Source organism: Schistosoma mansoni, chromosome 4 (genome assembly GCF_000237925.1).
Source record: "Schistosoma mansoni strain Puerto Rico chromosome 4, complete genome".
Lineage (NCBI taxonomy): Eukaryota > Metazoa > Platyhelminthes > Trematoda > Strigeidida > Schistosomatidae > Schistosoma > Schistosoma mansoni.
In genome coordinates, this window is record NC_031498.1 from 15,876,252 (window position 1) to 15,897,882 (window position 21,631).

Here is a 21,631-nt window from a genome sequence, read left to right on the forward strand (position 1 = left end):
CAGCAGCCAGTTATGCCGGAACGCATTAAAACAAACTCAGGGGATAGTCTTTAAAAACACCAAACTTTGCGGAGCGAAATTTCGAACCTTAAAGCTCTTCTGAGTGGGGTAAAAGAATACTTCCTTGTGTTCTGTGTAGGTGCTCCTTCCATATTTGTTGGTGGAACTTATTGGCTTATCTGGACGTTGAGTGATGATATGCCCTTCCTTACTTTACATCCAGTGATTGCACACAACCTGTGAACCAAATAGCGATGATCATTTTTGCTATGTTTTCCCATTGTTATTTTTTTAAAGATCATCAGACTGTTCTGTTTGCTTATATTCTATCTTTCCCTGTTCGGATACATTTATATTTTGTGGATGGTATGTTATGTGTCCTATTAGCTATAATTGTGTTTCTTTAGGACAACCTTTTAATGGATATGCACACATATTTGTTTTTATGATCGCTATTTCTTTATTCTTACGATCATTTCTGAAGAGACGATGCAGCAAACATTCGATTACAGCTTTCATTTAGACATTTGATAATCGGCTATCGTTTTACAACTATGATGGGATTATAATTATCAAAATTATCTATTATTACTGTTTGTGATTTCCAACCAGTCGTTAGCTGATTGCTCGTTGAGTGCTTGTATGTCTGCTTGTAGTTGCCTGACCCAACTCTTCTCATGAGCTTTTCGTATTTGAAGCTCGATTTCTATAGTGTCATTAATCGTTCTCCCTATGTTGGTATTCTTTCCTTGATCAGCTGTGTGCCATACGTCCAGTTTATTTTCTTTGATTTTCCCAAATAAGTTTGGTCGGTTAATGTAGTCTTTTGATTCATCTATTTTTTTGAAGGAGACTACAATTCATGGAGAAAACGATCAGATTGAAGGTAACAGATTTTGGATTTTGTGGCGAAATCAATTCATTCATTTGACTGAATAGAAATCAATTGCTATAGCTGATGTAAGTTCGTGATGAAAAATCCAAATGCAACTGTAAATCCGAATTCCTCACATCAATTTATAACCCCAGTTTAACCCTAGTACGAAGGTGGACATTCTAAAGATCACTTTAGGGTCACTCAAAGGTCGTCCATCAGTTGTAGCCTTTTTGTGCTGGTGGGTACCCCTCGTGACATCGATAGACGAAAACAGACTAGTGGTGAATAGGTCTTTATTTTGACCGTCCAACTGAACAGTTAGAGTACAAGGTTGCCTTCTTTATACGAAACGTCTTTCAACACTCAGTATATAGTGCCTATTGTTTGCTTATTGTTTATTTATTCGACCACACAGTATCCCAGAATATATTTGACTAATCGTGTCTGCTAGGAAAATACTTGTGAAGTAGTTTGGGTTCGTTTTATTCCCTTTACTTTTACATAGACTTATGAAATCTCCATCAGCCCAGCACTGTAGTAGGGTGCCTTGGTTTTTCGAGAGTTCATTCATTTTATGTAGAACTATCTCATTCAATATATTTCGCACTCTTTATACCATTTTAACAGTTACATCATTGTTTCACAGAGCGTTGTTATTCCTCATTTTCTATGGAAAAAAGCTTAGACCGTATTGCCAGGCGAAACGTTGGATTTACTTCAAATTCATTTGCTGAGATTTTACAAATATATTATTCCTATTTAATGTCTTACATCAACTCGGTGCCCAAATACTGTAAAACTATTCGCTCTAATTTAGACGAAAGTTCTTATATATTCTACGGACTTTGTTCCAGACCACTCAACGTGGGGGGAATGCCGTTTAAACTCGTTTTACTGTTTATTTTTTAAAATAATTCCTAATAACAATTTCTTAATTTCTCTCCACCTATCACTTGATGTACTCTTACAAATTCATAGCTTCCATTTCTGACAGTCGTTGGAGTAATGTATAGTTCCTTAAGTGAGTCATGATCTTTGTGTTGTTTGAAAAATATTTTGAGGTCTCCAAATTTATGATCCATGTATTCATCTTTTACCATCCTTATCTTTTAGGTGGCCTCATATTTTATATTAACTTAGTTTTGGCGTTTGTCTTCTCTGAGGTCATCCAGCCACTTTTCCTTTGATGGTTTTTCTCTTTTATTTCCTCTTTCGGCTGTTCGGCAATAATTATCTGCCACTCTACTTGGCGGTTTGTTTGCCTTCTGTGAGTTCTCCTTTGTCGTTTAATGATCCACTGCCTTGTATGTGATAAGCTGAATTCATCTTCTATAAACGTCGCTATGGCATGCTCAAATTCTGACTTTTTCCGAAGATTTTACGCACATGTTCGACGTCAGTTTGATCTTGTACGCAACTTTAGACTTCTCTTTAGATTTCGGCGTTTCGTTCTCATTTTTCGCGATTACACTTACAAGGTAGTGATACGAATTCGTTTAAGATATGATTGTATACACATCGCAGATCAGACAGATGGCTTGATTCTTCACGACATTTTATTTCAACTGAAGACTGATGACCCTCACTTATACAAAAGGTATATTATTGACGCTTTTATTATATGATGAAAACGGTGAACTCAACGTCATTCTGGATATGTTCAGTAGATGCTATTAATTAAACACTAATCAAACCCGAAATCCAACTCCCTCAATGTCCTGTTGAACAGAAGACAAGATGGTGCGCTACGACCAGCGCGGGATGGACAATATGCCATATATTGCAACTGGTTTCCTTTGGGCAGAAACTGAAAGTTCATTTAATCTCCATGGCCGACGTCTAGAAAAACATACACGGAAGACACGATAGCCAAAGAATTACTCGAACTCTCACAGATGTTCCTCAAAAACTGCTAAATATCCAAGTTTTCTGAGAAAGAAAGGGAAGTACGTTGAAAATATTTTAAAGAAAATTGAAGTTAGAGAAGACAAAGATGCGTGAATCAGATCCACGAGAAGAAAGGATATTGAAGGTGGAAAAATTGTAATTTTTTATGACTTTCACTAGAAAGGATGCATGTAATTCGCCAAAGAATCTGGTTTTCCCAGAGAAATCAATTCCATTGTCGTGGAAAACTATCAGGGAACTACCATTTAGTCATGTGCAGTGTACTATCTTTGAATACAGAGAGGGAGAGAAAGGTAAAAATTTCACAAGATTGTACGACAGAATGGCCAGAAAGTTAGAGAATTTATGCCTGAACCACAGAAACAGGCCACGGAATGAAATTTCGGAGACCAGTTGTAAACTGTTGATCGTTGGGATAAATATTCTGCATTCCGAAATAGAATTAAGTCAAAAACCCAGGACTCCATTCCAAGAAACTGACACAGTATGCATTGACTATGAAGCAATGGACAAATACAATTTCCAGTCAGTGAAAATTCCTGATACTTTGCTCAGTCGTCGTGATGAATCACATTCTCAAGGTCACCCCAAGCTCTCGTTCGGTCAATGATGTCTCCCATCCCAGTGGAAATATGGGTAATGATTCGACAAGGAGTTGCAAAGCAGTTCATAGGGTTTGGCACAAGTTTGGTAGATGTTTACCATGTGGTAAACGTTATTCATGTAATCCATGTACACCTCGTCATACTATATGTTTCATGTGTGGCTAAGTCAAACGCACCAACTCGGTGTGTAGAACTATTGCTCATTTCTTCACCAGTGATAAACCCTGTAATTAGGGTCTTCTTAAGCTTGATGATCTTAATAATCACATGGTATCTTTATTCGTAACTTCGGCTTGCAATTGCACGCTTTGTGAAGAGGGCAGCAGGATTTTTCCTCTTCGAGTGGATCTTTTAGTTTCGACTGTGTCCCAAGGTGCAAAGGCTTCTATATTTATATACGTTGGATCTTCAGCCTCAGTAACACAGTAGTCGCAGCCTTCTGTGTTGAGTGTTCATCACTTTAGGCGCCTTGAAAACACATTATAGAAGTCTGATTTTGTTTTCTCGCGTTTTAGGAGATTTTTATGTTGCTCCCTCTGTGAGTTCGCCGCACAGTTTTAATGGCATAAAGAAAAGGCCGTTGTTGTAGATCCACATGCTTCCTTTAGTCAAGGATGGAATGAAACGCGACAACTGTAACAAGTGGTATCACGTGTGCACCGGACTCACACGGGCTGTATATTAAGGGTGTTGGCTATATGAAACATGCCTCTCTGCAGTCTCTGGGGATTCTTGAGGTGATTGAGCTGATCAATTTATCTGAGAAGATCTCTCTTCATGAACATACAGCTCAAAGAAGATACTACCGTGGAAATTCTGAAGAATCGTCTGACGAAATCCTTGGGGAAGACCTTTCATGACATCGTCTTTTCCAGACGCCTCATCATTCGTGAATGTGTCAAAGACAAACTCTCGCACTGGCCAAATCAGTATGTATTTGTAAGCTCACTTGCCTTTTTGGAGAAGGTCACACTAGCCGCATAATAGAGAGCGCTATCCAAACGCATTCCCAAACGTTATTTCGTGTGGCTTTCGGAAGGTGATATTTCACCAAATTTCACTTTCATGGTGGTGGTTCTTCTGCTTACTTCATTGTATCCCGACACTTTTATCCCTTCACTTTCATTTTTGCTACGAAACCAATTTCCATATTTTTACTTTCATATACGACAGGATTACCACTGCAGTATATTATTCCAACTCCTATCTCTGTTACGATGGAATTTTATCTCGTTACAGTCAATATAGTTGGGCGGTATTTTCTCTTTGCCAACTGATCAATTATATGGCTTATATCTCGGTCCTGCTCATAACCACGGAGGTTTCACAGGCCAAACTTTGAGTTGTCGTGAGAATTTCGGGCTTTATAGTTTTTCTCTGTTGTTTAGAGCCAAGAGGATCTACTTTAGGCAGTCTATAGAGATGCCTTCCTCAAACCTCAGTTCGGTTTACCAGCTCCATTCTAAGTAGTTATGTATATCGTCCTTGGGCCTTTTGTAATCGATTGGGTTTTTAGAGTAGTAGATTGGCATGATTCCCATCTAGCCTTGCTGGTTCATGAGACTAGGCCCTGTTATCCAGGAGGCACGACGTAGAAGTGAGAGTAGACTTTAAATCTGTGAAGGTAGGTTTCATAATTACTGAATAAGACGACAAGCAACCAAATGCCTCTACATCGATATAAGGGACCCGAGAGAGAAATATAAGGAACCAGAAGCATGTGTTCTAGTTGAAGAAGAAAACTATAGTTCTAATTGGAACATAGCTCTCCTCAATTGAGTTATTATGTAAGAGATAACAAAACCCATATGTGACAGTGAACACAAAACAGGGGGTAGAGGGCGATATGCGTCAGCAACCGCTTCAGAGTCAAAGTACCATTTGTTAATTTAGATAGACTGGAGTGAATGAACTAGTAATATTTCAATTAAACGCCCACTACTTAAGACTCATTCAACCCCAGACTGTTTATTATTCTAGTTTTTTCAATTTAACTACCAATCATGAGATTGCACCAGTTATATGAACTCGGCCAACTCTTGTTGTTTATTCCCTTTTTATATCTCTTTGCAAATGTTCATTATACGCGTTTATTGTTCTCTTTGTAACTGACTACTATTTTGCGTTCTGTGCCGACCGTATTAGTCTACATTTTAGGGACAGATTATGATTTTTGGCTATATACATAGTTACCTGTTTCGACCACAGCCCTCCAAAGACTGTGTGAGGACTTATTCAAGAAATTCATCTGTAAGAAAATTTAATTGTACTCCACTTTATACCAAACCAGCTGAGTTGCGGGAGTCTGGTCAGAGTTATTTCAAAGCATATAGCACCGAATGCTTTATTGAAGGAATACATCATCATCATCATCCAGCTAACAGCACATAAGAAAGATAATCTACGTGATATTACTACTACCTCCTCTGGGGTTTTGCCAGATATACTTAACGTTTGGCTTCGACGCTATCCGAAAATCTCGATTTAGAGACTGTGATATGAAAAAAACTACATCTGTAGCCCTTCTGTTGTTACTTTCTGTTCCGAACCCGGATAAAGGGTTAAGCATAGGGATTAACAACCACAACGCTCAAAAGAGCTTAGCCAAAATAGTAAACAGGAGAATCATTTGAACTATTTAAACTCTGACCATGGAGTTAAAACTCTCGCTGTAGCTCTCCCAGAGTTACTGCCGGTCTCAAGCTCGGGTAAAGGAGGAGGGTTGGGCATGGGATTGGCGATCCCATCCCCCTGAAAACTAACCGGCTGAAAAAACGCTGACCAGAAAAAGTAATTCAAACCCATGAATTTAAAGGGTGCTGCAATGGTCACACTCTGCTCTTGTACCTATTCTTACAAAGGCATTTCTATCATAGCGTTATGTTTTGATCTTACAGCCACCAAAGTAACAGTACTTACTGGATACAACTAAAGAGTAATATACACTGAGCATTTCCCGGGAGGTGAGATTTCGATGTAATATGGAACGTCTTAGTTTTTTCGTCTAACTGGAACGGGCCCCTTACCATCTATAGAGATTACCCACGTCGGTGATATACATGTACAGTGAAGAGTTATTTTGCAGACCAGCCACGCTGAACCTGCTGAACATCGAAGTGGCACCTACGGATCTTCCTAAGGGCATCACTCTTCCAACAATCGAAGAAATCAACATGGCCACCAGACAAATCAATAATGGTAAAGCAGTGGGACCGGGCAACATACCAGCTGAAGCACTGGAGTCAAATGTAAACGTAACTCCAAAAATGCTTCGCGTTCTATTCAGAAGGATTTGAGTAGAAGAGCAAGCTCAGCAAACTAGAAAGAGTGATATCTGATCAACATCCCAACATTTCTTCTTCAGTCTTAGCGAACGTCAAATATCAGAATTTACCAAGGTATAGCCGTGCTATTTCTTCTTTAGGACTGTCCGGAGTGTAAATAGTTGAGCTACTTGATTGTATAACTGCCGAAGATAAGTCCATAGCTCTTCTGCTGATGCGCCTGAGTCAGTTTTCCAACTTTCAGTCGAGGTTGAAGAATCGGTTAGATCATATAGATTAGAGCGGGCTGGCACAACTGATTGATAGATCATATCAGACATGAACTTCAATAGGATGACCGAATGATCAATTCTTCCTATAGTTGGGAGGAAAGTCATTTGACTGACATCATCACCGTGAGCAAAGACCAAGATAGACGATGAGTTTTGTAGGTCACATCTGATGGGATCTCTAATGAGTTGGAATAAAGCTAGGGCAGTTGGGTTTCTACAAATTTGTAATCAAACGATTTTCTGATGACCCCACTTCTAAGTCACCTACTTTAAGACTTTTACTCCCGTTTGGTCAGAATTTAAACTTATTTAAGGGGAAGTCAACCACTACGCATTCTAGACTGCGGTATAATACTAACCAATGTCCTGCCCTTTATATATCAGCTGGCAACGCATCAGTTCTTATGTCCTCGACTCGTGTGCCATTGTTTCGACATCTCGTCTGGTTAAGGTGCTTTTCATACACTAGATAATTCCAACACCCCTCCGGCTCAGTCTATCATCCCTACAAAGTAGGAAATCAGGCAATGGAAATTTCACTACTATACATTTCTGAGGTGACAATGACGTCGGGGTTTGATGTGTCCACCACGTTTTTGAGCCTCTACACTTCATTTGCCAAGTCGCAAGCACTTGTATAGCATACCTTTAATCCTATGAGGAACTTTCCCGTATCACTCATTTTGCTCTGAACTTTTACATTATGAAAATCTTTAGACATAATGAATTTTTCGCCGTTTCTAGGGCACCTATTTATTCCCACTTCTGTCAATCGTCTCTTAATACGACCAATCAGATTGAGATCTTTATGGGCATATATTCCTGGTACACTTAGTTCATGTGAATTACTCAGCATTAGGTTTCTTTTATTAGCAGAAGCGAAAGTGACTTTCAAAAAGTGGCTTGCCTAGGCACTTTCGGAACCCACTGTTTGCGCTATTCCATAAAGCTTATGAATACTAACTCCTGCTACTGTTTCTGGGAGTAGCTCGCTCTTTGTGGATTATTGTGGCTACAGTCGTGTTAAAGTTGACCTATGGTTCCTTTTCCTCGAAGTCGAGCGTCTACTAAGCCTTTAATTTAATCCAACGGCACTCAGCTGCGTAGATATTTTATAACGTATGAGTGTAAATTGTTTTAGTAGGGAACTTATTACCAATATGACACTTGGTGCGCTTTATGATGGCTGTCTCCATTTGTCGAAGTTATTTGAGCCCATTTTTTGTTCTTAAATTTATAAGGTATTGAACCGGCTTCGTTTTTAGCGAATTGTCTGTTTGCCTGTAATAGGATTACTCGGTAGGAAGCGAAACCAATTCAGCGTTTTAAACTCGATTTGTAAAGGTATTTTGCATACGTCTATCTGGATCAGTACTGTTGGTTCGTGACACTCCACTAGGACATAAGGAGCCGTAATTAAACAAAATATTCTGCCCTACAGACACAGTGGTTTTAAGGTATTTCCCCACTATCATGTTTGCTGGTCAGTAAAGCCACCCTTACTCCTTTTGTAATGTTAGGCTCTTTTGCGTTTGTGGTATGTATGAATATTGCTTTAATCAAAGCCCATGGTTGGAGTACACTGTATACTAGTTCCATGTCACAGGCGAATCAGATAGATAAAGCATTTGTATTATGGGTTAGACATCCACTAAGTATATCACACTGCTATGAAGATAATTAATGGTATAAGCTATAAAAGATAGGTCAGATTTTATGTGGTTAAGAGATGGTAAGAACTAACAGCAAACCGAACGATATGAAAGAGTAAAAGATTGTAAAATTTTCAGGGCAAGAAAAGTAAAACATTGAGCAACTCACAGGAACTCATGGCATTTTGAGCTTCTTTTGATCGGCCTTAGTTGATCAGCGTCCATAAGATTGGTTAGTTATCTGTCTACTTGTAATAGAAAAAAAGACATAGCACTTGGGAAGAAGAATAAATCTTTAACCATTAGAGATTCGGAATGTGAAAGTGAGGGTTAGGAGCAGAAGCCCACGATTATTAATCACTGAAGAGGGGGTAAGGATAAACCATGTGTTCTGAAATTTGGTTATACTCATAATTATAACAATGAAGTTCATTATATTCTTATTCCCTCTAGACATGAGGCGGTCCATGAGTCATTACCTCCTTGACTAAAGGAAGCATGTGGATCTACAACAACGGCCTTTTCTTTATGCCATTAAAACTGTGCGGCGAACTCACAGAGGGAGCAACATAAAAATCTCCTAAAACGCGAGAAAACAAAATCAGACTTCTATAATGTGTTTTCAAGGCGCCTAAAGTGATGAACACTCAACACAGAAGGCTGCGACTACTGTGTTACTGAGGCTGAAGATCCAACGTATATAAATATAGAAGCCTTTGCACCTTGGGACACAGTCGAAACTAAAAGATCCACTCGAAGAGGAAAAATCCTGCTGCCCTCTTCACAAAGCGTGCAATTGCAAGCCGAAGTTACGAATAAAGATACCATGTGATTATTAAGATCATCAAGCTTAAGAAGACCCTAATTACAGGGTTTATCACTGGTGAAGAAATGAGCAATAGTTCTACACACCGAGTTGGTGCGTTTGACTTAGCCACACATGAAACATATAGTATGACGAGGTGTACATGGATTACATGAATAACGTTTACCACATGGTAAACATCTACCAAACTTGTGCCAAACCCTATGAACTGCTTTGCAACTCCTTGTCGAATCATTACCCATATTTCCACTGGGATGGGAGACATCATTGACCGAACGAGAGCTTGGGGTGACCTTGAGAATGTGATTCATCACGACGACTGAGCAAAGTATCAGGAATTTTCACTGACTGGAAATTGTATTTGTCCATTGCTTCATAGTCAATGCATACTGTGTCAGTTTCTTGGAATGGAGTCCTGGGTTTTTGACTTAATTCTATTTCGGAATGCAGAATATTTATCCCAACGATCAACAGTTTACAACTGGTCTCCGAAATTTCATTCCGTGGCCTGTTTCTGTGGTTCAGGCATAAATTCTCTAACTTTCTGGCCATTCTGTCGTACAATCTTGTGAAATTTTTACCTTTCTCTCCCTCTCTGTATTCAAAGATAGTACACTGCACATGACTAAATGGTAGTTCCCTGATAGTTTTCCACGACAATGGAATTGATTTCTCTGGGAAAACCAGATTCTTTGGCGAATTACATGCATCCTTTCTAGTGAAAGTCATAAAAAATTACAATTTTTTGGCTTTTAATATCTTTTCTGGTCATCCACCGAATTTCGATTTTCTCCATTTATTCGTCGAAGGCTTCGTTATTTGAATGTATATGCGGTTTTCCGTTTTCAGGCTCTTTCGCTGCGTCGACATTAAAAATAGTAGTCGATTTGGTGAGGTAATAAGGGTTCCTAGAATGGTCTAATTGAATGCAGATATAATTTGATGAAAACATCTCAACTTATTATGTTGAGAATTTGAATTGGGCCACGGAACAAAGTACAATGACGCATTGAATTTTTATTATGTTCATTAAACTCGTTTGGGTATCAGCATCCTATTTACAACAGTTACACAACAGCTCTTCCAAATAGTCAAAACTCGTGAAGAGGAATGCGGAAACTGCGCTTCTACCTAGTATTTGAAATAGACAAAAGAGAAAGTCAACGAATTTATCAATTTATGGTCATTAGGTCCTTAAGTTATTCATACGAACGTTGTTTTGGCTTGTCCCAAAAGAATTCACCCAGCGATCCAGGCTACTGCTAGGTCAATCGAGCTTGACTCAAAAACCTTAGGATGTCATGATTGATTGGTCACTTCATTTGGGATGTAGATGGAATAAGATTATAGCTTCAAAGCTTCTTAAAATGCCTTACAAACACACGGCACTTATTAAAGACCACTTTATGTTAACTTTAAAGCTTACAAATTAATTGTAATGCATAATGTATCTGGGCATGTCCAGCGTAGCGTAGTTACGGCAATTAATAGATTATAACAAATACCATGATTATTAAGTAATAAAGTCAAAACCTCTTTAGAATTATTTCAGTGACATGCTTCCTTTATCGATATTTATTTAACAACATAATTAGCAGGTGAGCTGTGACTCCAGCGGGATCATCTGGAGAGGTAGAAGTGAAACATCTGAACTGTTTCGGCGTCTAACGTGACTGCTAAACGACGATTTGCATCCATTGTTGACGTTCAAAACTGACGCAATCGGCATCATCACAGAATAATTACAGCAACATATTGAAGCCAATTCGACACAGACTTGTAGTGACCTACTTTTCATGACGAGAACGTGAATGGTATAATGGAAACAATTCTTATTATAACCAATTGTACTAGTGATTTTTTTTATTGCACTTGTTTTTCAACTGTACCAAAAGCACTTTTCCTTCCGTTGTCCATATTGCTTGTACGAACGAGCTTACGCTCCGCCGTTTTGCCTGTAATCTTTGGCATGTCTCGGTATTCTTCCAATACCACGAGATCGCCAATAAATGTATCTTATCTGGACCATTATTAGCATTCTGGTTTTGGCTTACCGAGGGATCCAAGTCGATATCTGGCATGTGGTCTTATTGTAATGGTGATCATAGTCAATCGCGACTCGACACCCTTCTACATCTGGTGAGCCAAATTTTCGAACGCGTTTCAACCTCTGGCAAACCTTCCAAAGAAGATTACTACGATGAGTCTATTATTTATATATCCACTTTTGTTGCACGTATTCGCATTGATATTTTTCAATATATAATATTCTGGCAACAATACAATATCGTGGATAACGATAAGAATAGCACTAATATAATAGACACTGAAGTACATGACGTTCGAACATTGATATCGATGCTAGTCGACCAACGGCTAATAGGGATAGGGATAACTGTATTCACACCCACCTCAGTTTTCGAGACCGATCCAATGTAGCAGAACCCTAGGTCCCCCGAACCAGGCCACGCTCTCGTAAAGCCGTAACAACTCGCCCTAAGTGGGCATCTTCCAAGCCACTCTAGAAGGCAGTTTCGGAAGCGAGTTCTGGTTGGTGCTAGTTCCACTGTACATTCGGGGCCGGTGCCCGCCATTGTCGAGCTCCCTGCTCATACAGGGAGGGAGACTCCCGAGCCGGCAAGTAAACGCGGCCGCAATCGCCGGCTCTTCACCTCAGGTTGGCCGTTTATTTTACGTGCACGATAGGTTCCTAATGGATACAGGTGCCCAAGTTTCTGTCGTACCTATTGGTAACAGTAAGTCTAAGGCTACGATGCTTCGACTACGCGCAGCGAATGGCTCAGTCATTCCTACTTATGGTGCACGACAACTTACGGTCAACCTGATCAACCGACGACAGTATCTGTGGACGTTCATCATTGTCGATGTTCCCACAGCCATATTCGGTATCTTGTCGTTCCTACTTACTCATTATAATGTGTAGTTAGGGTTTTGAATGTAAACAACGTTTGTTTTAGATGTTATTGCAGCAATACGGAGATGCAGACCGGCATCGTTAGTTGTACGTAGGTATATGGGTTCTATGTAAAGTAGATTGTAAAGAGGGGCATATTAGTTGACGTGTACTATGGAAGTAAATTTATATATATCCAAGCACTTCGTTGATTTCATGATGCTTATAAAAATAGGTCACTAGGAGCAGTGCATACACTTATATTTAAATATATACATTTAATGTTTTGGTAGTAATTTATTTCTACATAACAATATGTTACAGAGGGCACGTCAGTTTAAAGGCAAGATCAACATTTTACAAATATTACAGAATTTAAAGTAACAAGTTGCTCAATCGACTTGATATACAAGATGTGCTGGTTGTAGAAAAAACGGGAGGTAAATTTGCGTACATGAATGTTATAAGTAACAATAATATGTAGTCGGTACGCGCCATTTTACAGGCATGATCTATATTTTACATAAGTTTGCAGATAAGATATCACCTAAGGTTATTAGACGAGACTTTGAGAACTGCCATAACCAACAATAAAAAGTACAAGTATTTATAAATAGTTATCTATGCAAGATAATCAATGTCTGTTGGCCAGATACCATCATCAACAACTTTCTGTGGAAGAGAATAAACCGAAGTGCAGCTGAAGAGGAAATTGAGAAAAGATGCTGGAAGTGGATAGGACTGCATCATGAAGCTAGCGCTAACTTAGAATCCTGAAGGGAAATGGAAAAGAAGACCAAAGAACACATGGTGTCGAGAATTCGAAGCGGACACAAAAAGGATGAATAGCAAATGGAAACATTTGGAAGGAACTACCCGGTATAGAATTTGATGAAGAATCCTGGTGGGTGTCGTATGTTCCTTCACGAAGAGTAACGGGCGTAAGTAATTAAGGTTAATAAATAGATAAAGTCAGCAAACATTTACGATAGAATAATAATGTACATAAACCAACAAGTTAACACATGGTTTTGCGTGTTGTTACTATACTATGAGTTCAGAGTTGTTATGATCCCTTCAAAATCGCACATTGTACAAACTGCAACCTTGGAAAACGCATATTTGAAATAATCAGCCAGAGAAGAGTCGAGTGGTGAACCCAGTTTGTCCGTAGAATTTATTATCAAATCTAAATTCAATATTGAAGACATATTGTAAGAGTAATTCCTTCCGATAATATTTTATGCTCTAACTTTTGCCCTGTTAATTATCACGTGACAAAATTGCCAATTCAAATACCTATTTATATTACCTTGTTCTTTTGCTAAAGCGATGACACGTCTAAACAGCAGTAGCAACCTTCTGTCAACTCTGAATGTTTATTGGCCCTTCTCGCCTTGCCATGTCCGCTGAGTTCAGAAAGCAATCTCAACCTCGACTGCATTTCAGACATATGTAGTTTATATACAAGCAAACCGGACAGCATCACACCATAAAATAAAAAACAATAATTACACAAGATCAAGCTAAAAGTGGCTGTGAGAGTGAGAGTTTGTAACCAATAGATTGGGAATAACTTAATAATTGTAAATCGTATAATGATAGCCAATAGGTCAATTGAAAGCTTACGGTAAGAAATATAAATGTATATAATCTAGCCACTTAACAGTTATACAATACGAATATATGCACAATAACAGTCTACAAATGGTTCTCCTAAGTTACACACAGTTTCATCTTCTTCGAATACAGCATTTTGGAACACCAATATCTAGGTTCTTGATTTCAGTATCATGTGCACCACTTCATAGTGTTTTGAAAAATCTTCAGAGTAGATGGTCACTAGTATTTGTGCTATGCATATGATTATAGAAAGTGAATGTGATTAAAACCTCACAGCTTATAATTCAGCCTGATTTTAATTGTTTAAAAGAAACAAACACAAGAATTGAATACTAAGTAGCAAAATGGCAATCCATGCAGTTAAATGCAAAAATCCGTTGACCAGTCCGTTTTTTTCTGCATACTACTTATGATCAAGTTGTAGTAAGCCTTAGATACAATCTCTTATGGGTATCGATCTCAAAAGTTCATAATAAGTATAGGTGCTTTTGCCAGTAATTCTCCAAATATGGATAGATTGTTGGAAGTTTTAGAAATACGTTTCGTGCCAGTTGACACTCGTTACATTGCCTGTAACCTTGGGGGAACTGGTACTCTCCATGAGATTTAAACCTTACTACTGAATCATACAGGCTGCGATTGATCCACCTGGGAAATACAAATAAGTAAATACCTTTAATTTGTAATTAAATTAAGCTTTACTCGAAAAACAGAATGGTTAACAGTAACAGTTCAGTATTCAAACATTATCAAAAGGAATAACAAAGAGATAGAGACAAGAAGAAAAGTGGAAGCATTGAATATGACAACGAAAAACGGGATAAAATTTCGTACCATAAGACAAAAAAATAAATGAATCATTTATGAAAAGAAAACACACTATGTACGGTAAGTAAAACAGGTAGAAATGGACATAACAAATACTAAAACAGACCCACCGAAATAAACTCAACTATGGTTAATACCAAATTTGTGTTAACAGAAATAAAAGCTATGTAAAGAAATCAAGTGTTAAAAAAGAGTAAGTTTTATAGATTGACAAGAAATTTAAATGATACTAACAATGGTAAATCAAAATGGTACTCTCTCTCTCTCTCTCTCTCTCTCTCTATATATATATATATATATATATATATATATATAGACAAAAAAATGCGTAGCGTATGGTGCTTAATAATTCTTCTCTCTTATAAGTAAATTTTATTAATGAACAGAAATCTAAGCAGTAACAACAACATCAAATAAATACTTAATAATTTAAGCATAATGAATAGACCAGAAATGAAATGATTAAGATAACGGCAATCTGTTGTTATGAAAAAGTAGACCAATATGAAGAGATAGACTGTAACAAGGATGGCAATAATAGCAGTAAAAGTTGTAATAAAAGAGTATTAGCAATCATTAACTTGAAAATAAAATTGAAAAAAACTGTTAGGGAAAAATGTGTCCCTATTAATTATGACCAAATCGCTTTAATAGTCATTATCGTCATCTTCATCAAATTACGCTACTATTTTTGGTAAGAAAAAAAGTTGAGAATATGACATAAGTTAGGATGCAGCAGAAAGGGCAGAAAATTTAGCAACTAGATTTCGTGTAATACCCGGAGTTGGAAATTCACTCGTTTTACCATTTGTGCTATGGTACTGACCAATTTTAGCGCATTCAGTAGACTCGGAGGAACAGCTAAAAGGAAGTAAAAGATTTTTTGAAAAACAAGAAAACATATGAACTACTTGACTTACCTGTGTTCTCTTAAACCTATAATTGCTGGTGTGCGGTGAAAAAAATATACGAGAAAAATTATTCATATGAATGAAAGGATTATTATGAGGTGAGGGAGGGATTTAACCATTAACAAAATGATTTCGGGTGCTGATAGACGTATAAGGGCAGTTGTCACTTCCCGGTTTCCTTTACTTGAACCCACAATGGAATGGGATTTCTTTTTGAGGGACTAGAAAAAGAAACTCAATCAGTAGTGATCATAGAGACCTGTGAGCGTGACTGAAGAGTCAAAGAGGTAACTGCTTGAGGTCAGTCGCACACAACCTTTTTATGAGAATTTTTCGGTGTTAGCTCCGCACTTCAAAGGGCCTTGTCTGTGAAGACGAAACCCATGGGGTAAGGTGAAATGCGACATTTTTAATATCGACCTTTTTATAACCCCCTCCTTCCATTGTGAGAAGGCGGCATCGCTGCAGATGTTGGATGTTTGGAGGAGGGAAGAATCCCACTGTTGTCACAAACCTCTACACTCACCAGTACGATTTTACCCTGTGACCGAAAGTAACGGTAAATGATATAACTCACTGGGCTAATATTGTACGACCTGACGTTACAATAATATGACTTTAAACTGTGACACTTAAAAAATGTCAATACATGCAAAAATACGTGACAAGTTGATGAATTTGTCTGAGACAGACTGCTGGTGTGACAGCTACTGTGATAATATCCAATTTTTCAAACTGAAATAGATTGAACCGGATTCGAACTTGTAACTAACTATTAAGAGTCTAGAAAAAGACTTAGTGTGAGAATAAAGACAAGTGTTATATTAAATAATTTGAATTTCAGAGAAAAATCTTACATATGTATATCAACACTAGCGTATGGTATCACTCAACAGAGAATACAAAACACCACATAGTTTACACCGAAATTCATACTGTTAACATCAACAATGGAAGAGAATTTAGAGACTGATTACAGATGTTGTTTTCGTTTTAGGATATTTTAAACCGGAATTCTATTACGGCGAAAATTACAAAATAATTTAATAGGCGAGAATTGACACAAGATATGTTAATCTTTTCTACATTAATCTCGACAAATTTCCATTATAACTACTTAAATAGTATCACTACATGATGAAAATAATGACAAAAATTTCCTTTTTTTAAAAACTTATAACATAAATCAAGCACTTATAGCCTTCCCATATTATACAACGTTAACAGCGATTTTTCTAAAACCCTATGATAGAAAAACCTCTATGATGTATGGCTACTACTATCCTTCTTGCCCAAGCAGATAATTGACATGGGCTGAAGCTGCAGTAAGCGGGGAAGTATTTGGCATTATCTGACGACACAGGGGAGATTCTTGCAAACAAAGTTCTCAGTTATCACGTCTTGTCACCAAGTAGTGGCTAATGTGATTTTTGTACACACGTTTGCCTGGGAGAATAGCTTGATCAAAATAAACGGCGTGAGACTACTTATTTGGATGACTTGGCAAACACATAACTCATTCCTCAATGGTAAACATTTGTCTGGGATTTATTAAGTTTCTGTATGCAAAACCATACGCATTAATGGAGCTGCATAGTTTTACAAAAAGATGGAGCACAAAAAATGAAAACGACCCTACACACTATAAATAGACTACATTATTTAAACAATGAATTGTCCGATAGTACCGGTCGAATAGTGTCGTGCTACACTATGAAGTGAACTAAAGTTAATGTATCTTGTCTGGGAAGTTTTAGTGTCCAAAGTTCGACCGCCGCGTGTTTGTGTGCAGCCGAGAAAACCCAAACTACAACAGAACAACTGTCCGATGCTTCTTAGTTTTCAGTAATTCATCGTTCAATATCAAGAATTCATGGAGAGAACTACATTCAATTGATTTCTGCTAACCTATCACAAAAATAAAATGTCTCAAATCAAGGTTTTTTTCCTGAAAAAAGTCAATTATTTTTATTCATTCTTAGATCAAAATTCAACTTACTAAGCTTCATCTTCAGGTTTATGACTGAAATTTTGTTTTAATTCACTGACTAATTGTTTCGGTTTTTGTTCGACAGGTTTCCTAGCTGATGCTTTGGCTAGAATAAATAAATATGAAAATTTATAATTTTTATTGTTTTGCATAGAATCTTTTAATTCATGATAACGATATCTTTAAATATAGTATGCACATAGTATAGCGAAAATGAAACAGCATGTAACTATATCAATCGATATAGGTGACCAGGTGCACACTGTAAATTACTCATAATATCCTGATTATCTAGTTGGGTACTATGGATTTTATTTCATCAATTTGTCAGTTAGAAGTCAAATCATTATCAAATGCTCAATTAAGAATTTCAGTTCTATACGAGTAAACGAGATAAGAACTAAGAAATTTTTTCGATACAGTGAACCAAATAGAGAAAATAAACATGTGATAAACGGACGTGGTTGGTTGAGAAATAACTTTAATTTACACAAGGTTAGACACAAATAATCGTCTTGATTTCCTAAGGATGTTTATATATATATCATACTCTTTCTTTTTTTCTCCTAAGTAGCCAGGCTTGTGAACGGAAATTGTGTATCATAATCAGTTCTCGGTCATCAAGCGTCACAACAGGTCCACTAAAACTATGGTTTTTCACTTACGCATTGATTATTATTTTACAATTCTAGACTATTACCAATGTTTACAATTAGTAAGTTTACTATGATAAATAAACAATTCTCAGTTTCATAAACACGACCATGCTTTAAATACCTGTTTGACCAAAACAACTATGAAATGGACTTTTTAAATTAATGTCTATACGTTTTAAGCAAAGATGGATAGTGGTTAGCAGTGGAATCCAGTACACGCGTTTCATCCTATTTGGGACTCTTCAGCTGAATGTACCTGCATTCCAGAGTTGATGTTCACTCCGGGACTCAAACCCAGTACCGTTCGCTTCGAAGGCCATCGCGTTATCCATTTGGCTACTGAGTCCTGATCAGTCAGTCAGCTACAACGTAGGACCAGGCGCATATATGCATCGGTCCAAGTTACCATACCTCGTTAGCACAACAAGATCAACACCGGATTCATAGTAGTTAATTTAGTGTTGGTAGTAGTATATAAATTATAGGTTGTATATAAGGATATAGTATAGGAAGGAAGAGAGATATGAAGCAATTTTAGTCTCAAGGTTTAAGGGAAGATAAAGAGTGTATACACCTACGCCATTGTGACCGATTCTGAGCCATGTCACCTAGAGTCTCCAACCATTGGTTACGATAGTCACGCGGACCCCAACCAGGTAGTCTGCATCTGCCAACATGGCTCAGGCTAGAAGTTAGTGACTTCAAACACTGATGCCATGTTTTGGTTTGGCCGCCCCTAACTCTCTTCCAACCGTCCCCAATACTAGTCATCATAGCGCGTCGTGGTAATCCTGATAGCCACCTGCTTGTGTAATGGAATGAAGTTTAAATTCACTTGATGTTGTTTGCTTGTATCTTTGCTTAAAAAGAGCTAGTTACTTAAGGCAATATCGAGGCAATCCGCACAAGATACACATATGCCAACAAGAGACTGATCGATTGCGATCCTAAACAACGATGGAAAGATGCAAGCAAACAACACCAAGTGAATTTAATGTCTACACAGTAACGTTTTTTAGACACAAGTCAATAGAGTAGGAATATTTTCCCTGTAACTTTCGTAATCGTCACGGCCAAGAAATAGTGAATAAACTTGGATTATCAAAACACAACAGTATCATTTGAATAAATCTATAACATGACGATAATCAACGATTCAAGACACTGAAAAAGACCTATGGTTACAAAAACTAAATTAATGAACGAATAAAAATATACAATTGAAAATTATATATATATATAAACGTAGTTCCTATTCAACTTGTAATGTCCACATTGACGTAAATAAAATCTTTTGAACTCCCCAAACTTGACATTAAATTTTCTTTTTCACAACAATGCATGAACTACTTACAAGTAGTTAGGTTTAAAATGTTTCATTAATGTGTTGTACGATTATGCGAGGAATGCATTTCTGTTGACTTGAACATTTATGAATTTTGTGTCACAATTAGGAAATTGTTTGCATTTATTTATGGTATATATCAAACAAAGTGTAGTGTGATCATCTCAGATATGTTTATTTGTCTGCATATACAGAGTTTATCGAAAATAATAAACTGAGTCAGCTTCACATGTAGACAAAACCCAATTATTAAAACAAAGGGCACATGATCCAATATTTACAAAAGCAGCAGAAATATATAAACAAATACCAAAGAAAATGGTATAACTTACGTTCCACAGGAATGAATTTCCGTTGGTTCAAGACATGAGGCTTCCCGTTTATTTCAGACGCAACTCGACCAACAGTCTAAATTTAAGGAAGACTTCTATTTATGTATCTTCGAGTATGAAACAAAGTTAAGGAACAGAGCCTTATATGCAATTTTTTCGAATTACAAACATGAAGCTAAAGGAATGTAGAACCCAGCGATAAGAACAGTCAAACATCAAGTCAAGAAAATCATTCAGTGTCACTGTTGTAAGACTATGGTCCTAGTAATCAAGCATTCTAAAACCTATGAAGTAAGATTTGACTGATTTTCATCGTCAGTCGATACAGACTGGATATCTGGTAAATCTGCAACTGAGACGCCTATTGTTAACTTCCTAAAAACTTAAACAACTTCTACATATTAACTTGAACAACAGAGGAACGGCGCGAAACGTAAAGGCTTTATTCTCAGGTTAGTTTGTGTAAACAAAACTAAGGGTATATATGGTTGTATATGACCTTGGTATTCCAGGACTTTCTAGAAACATACTGAATACACTATCGGTATGGGTAATTATTCAATCAAAAAGTGACATGTGACCCCTCATTTTCTAGATGTTTTAGAATGGCCTCTATTTAGTGCCTACTGGATAAAACAATTCCTAGGGTTTTATGAACTTATAGTGACTTTGGCAAAAGATATTGTTGGAATCACCAACATCTTCATTAAAAAACATAGCTTATTTCTTGGGTTTACTTTTAGCCTGATGACTAGTTCCATTTTCTTCCGTGTTTCTTACCCAGCCCTTTCTTCGTTTTTGATAGGTCTTGGTGATTGAACGCTATACTCGGATCCTAAACTAGTCTCGTAACCCCCAAGCTAGAACTACACAGCGACTTGAACACGAGAGAAAAGGCACAAAATATGCGAGAAGCACTTTACTCCAAAGGTTCATCTATGTACAGAAAATATGGGGTTTTTATAGTATTTTAGAAGACCTTGGGTTTTCCTGAAAAATCTAGAATACTACTAAACATAGTAGTAGTGTAGTAATCAGCCAATCAGAACCTCTACATGTGACTTTTCATTTTCGCAATATTTCTAGCAAAACTTCTAATCAAACGCTGATTGGAAAAAAATGCTTCTTAATGTTTCCTGAGCTTGTCATGTGTATTGCGGGAAACTTTCAGGATCGCCCCAACATTTTTAACCTTTTGTTGTCATTCGAAGTTTCCATCTTGTATGTGTCCGTAAGTATATCCAGTGAAAGATTTTCGTGACCGATTTCCACTATCTTTTAGAAAAATCTAGTTACCACAAACAAGTGAAGGACTTCTAGGACAAACAGTAGACACATTAAGCTATAAATCATAGAATCTAATCAAATCATACACCATATCACGTTTTTATGGATCACAAAAGTTCATAAACCTGATAAACCACTAAGAGTTAGTAGATTCCACAAACACTCCAACATATACCCCATCTAAATATCTAAGCAGTATACTGAGACCACTTCACAGGAAATTACACAATACCATTAAAAATTCTAATGATTTCAAATAAAAAATTTCGAATCTGTCAGTCAAAAAAACGAAACCTGTTTCGTAAACAGGTAAAAAACGAA

The 21,631-nt window shown here is 37.3% G+C and overlaps 1 protein-coding gene across 1 annotated transcript in view; it reads right to left on the reverse strand.

Annotated features, from left to right (window-relative positions):
• Positions 1 to 15,514: 15,514 nt before the first annotated feature.
• Smp_153990 (hypothetical protein) overlaps positions 15,515 to 21,631 on the reverse strand; it is a gene marked incomplete at both ends in the record, with an annotated part of 58,932 nt that continues 52,815 nt past the window's right edge. Inside the window, 3 exons of the mRNA XM_018796972.1 lie at positions 15,515 to 15,650; positions 17,700 to 17,796; positions 20,024 to 20,099. Coding sequence (XP_018652060.1) covers positions 15,515 to 15,650; positions 17,700 to 17,796; positions 20,024 to 20,099 — 309 coding nt within the window. The remainder of the gene's footprint in view (positions 15,651 to 17,699; positions 17,797 to 20,023; positions 20,100 to 21,631) is intronic.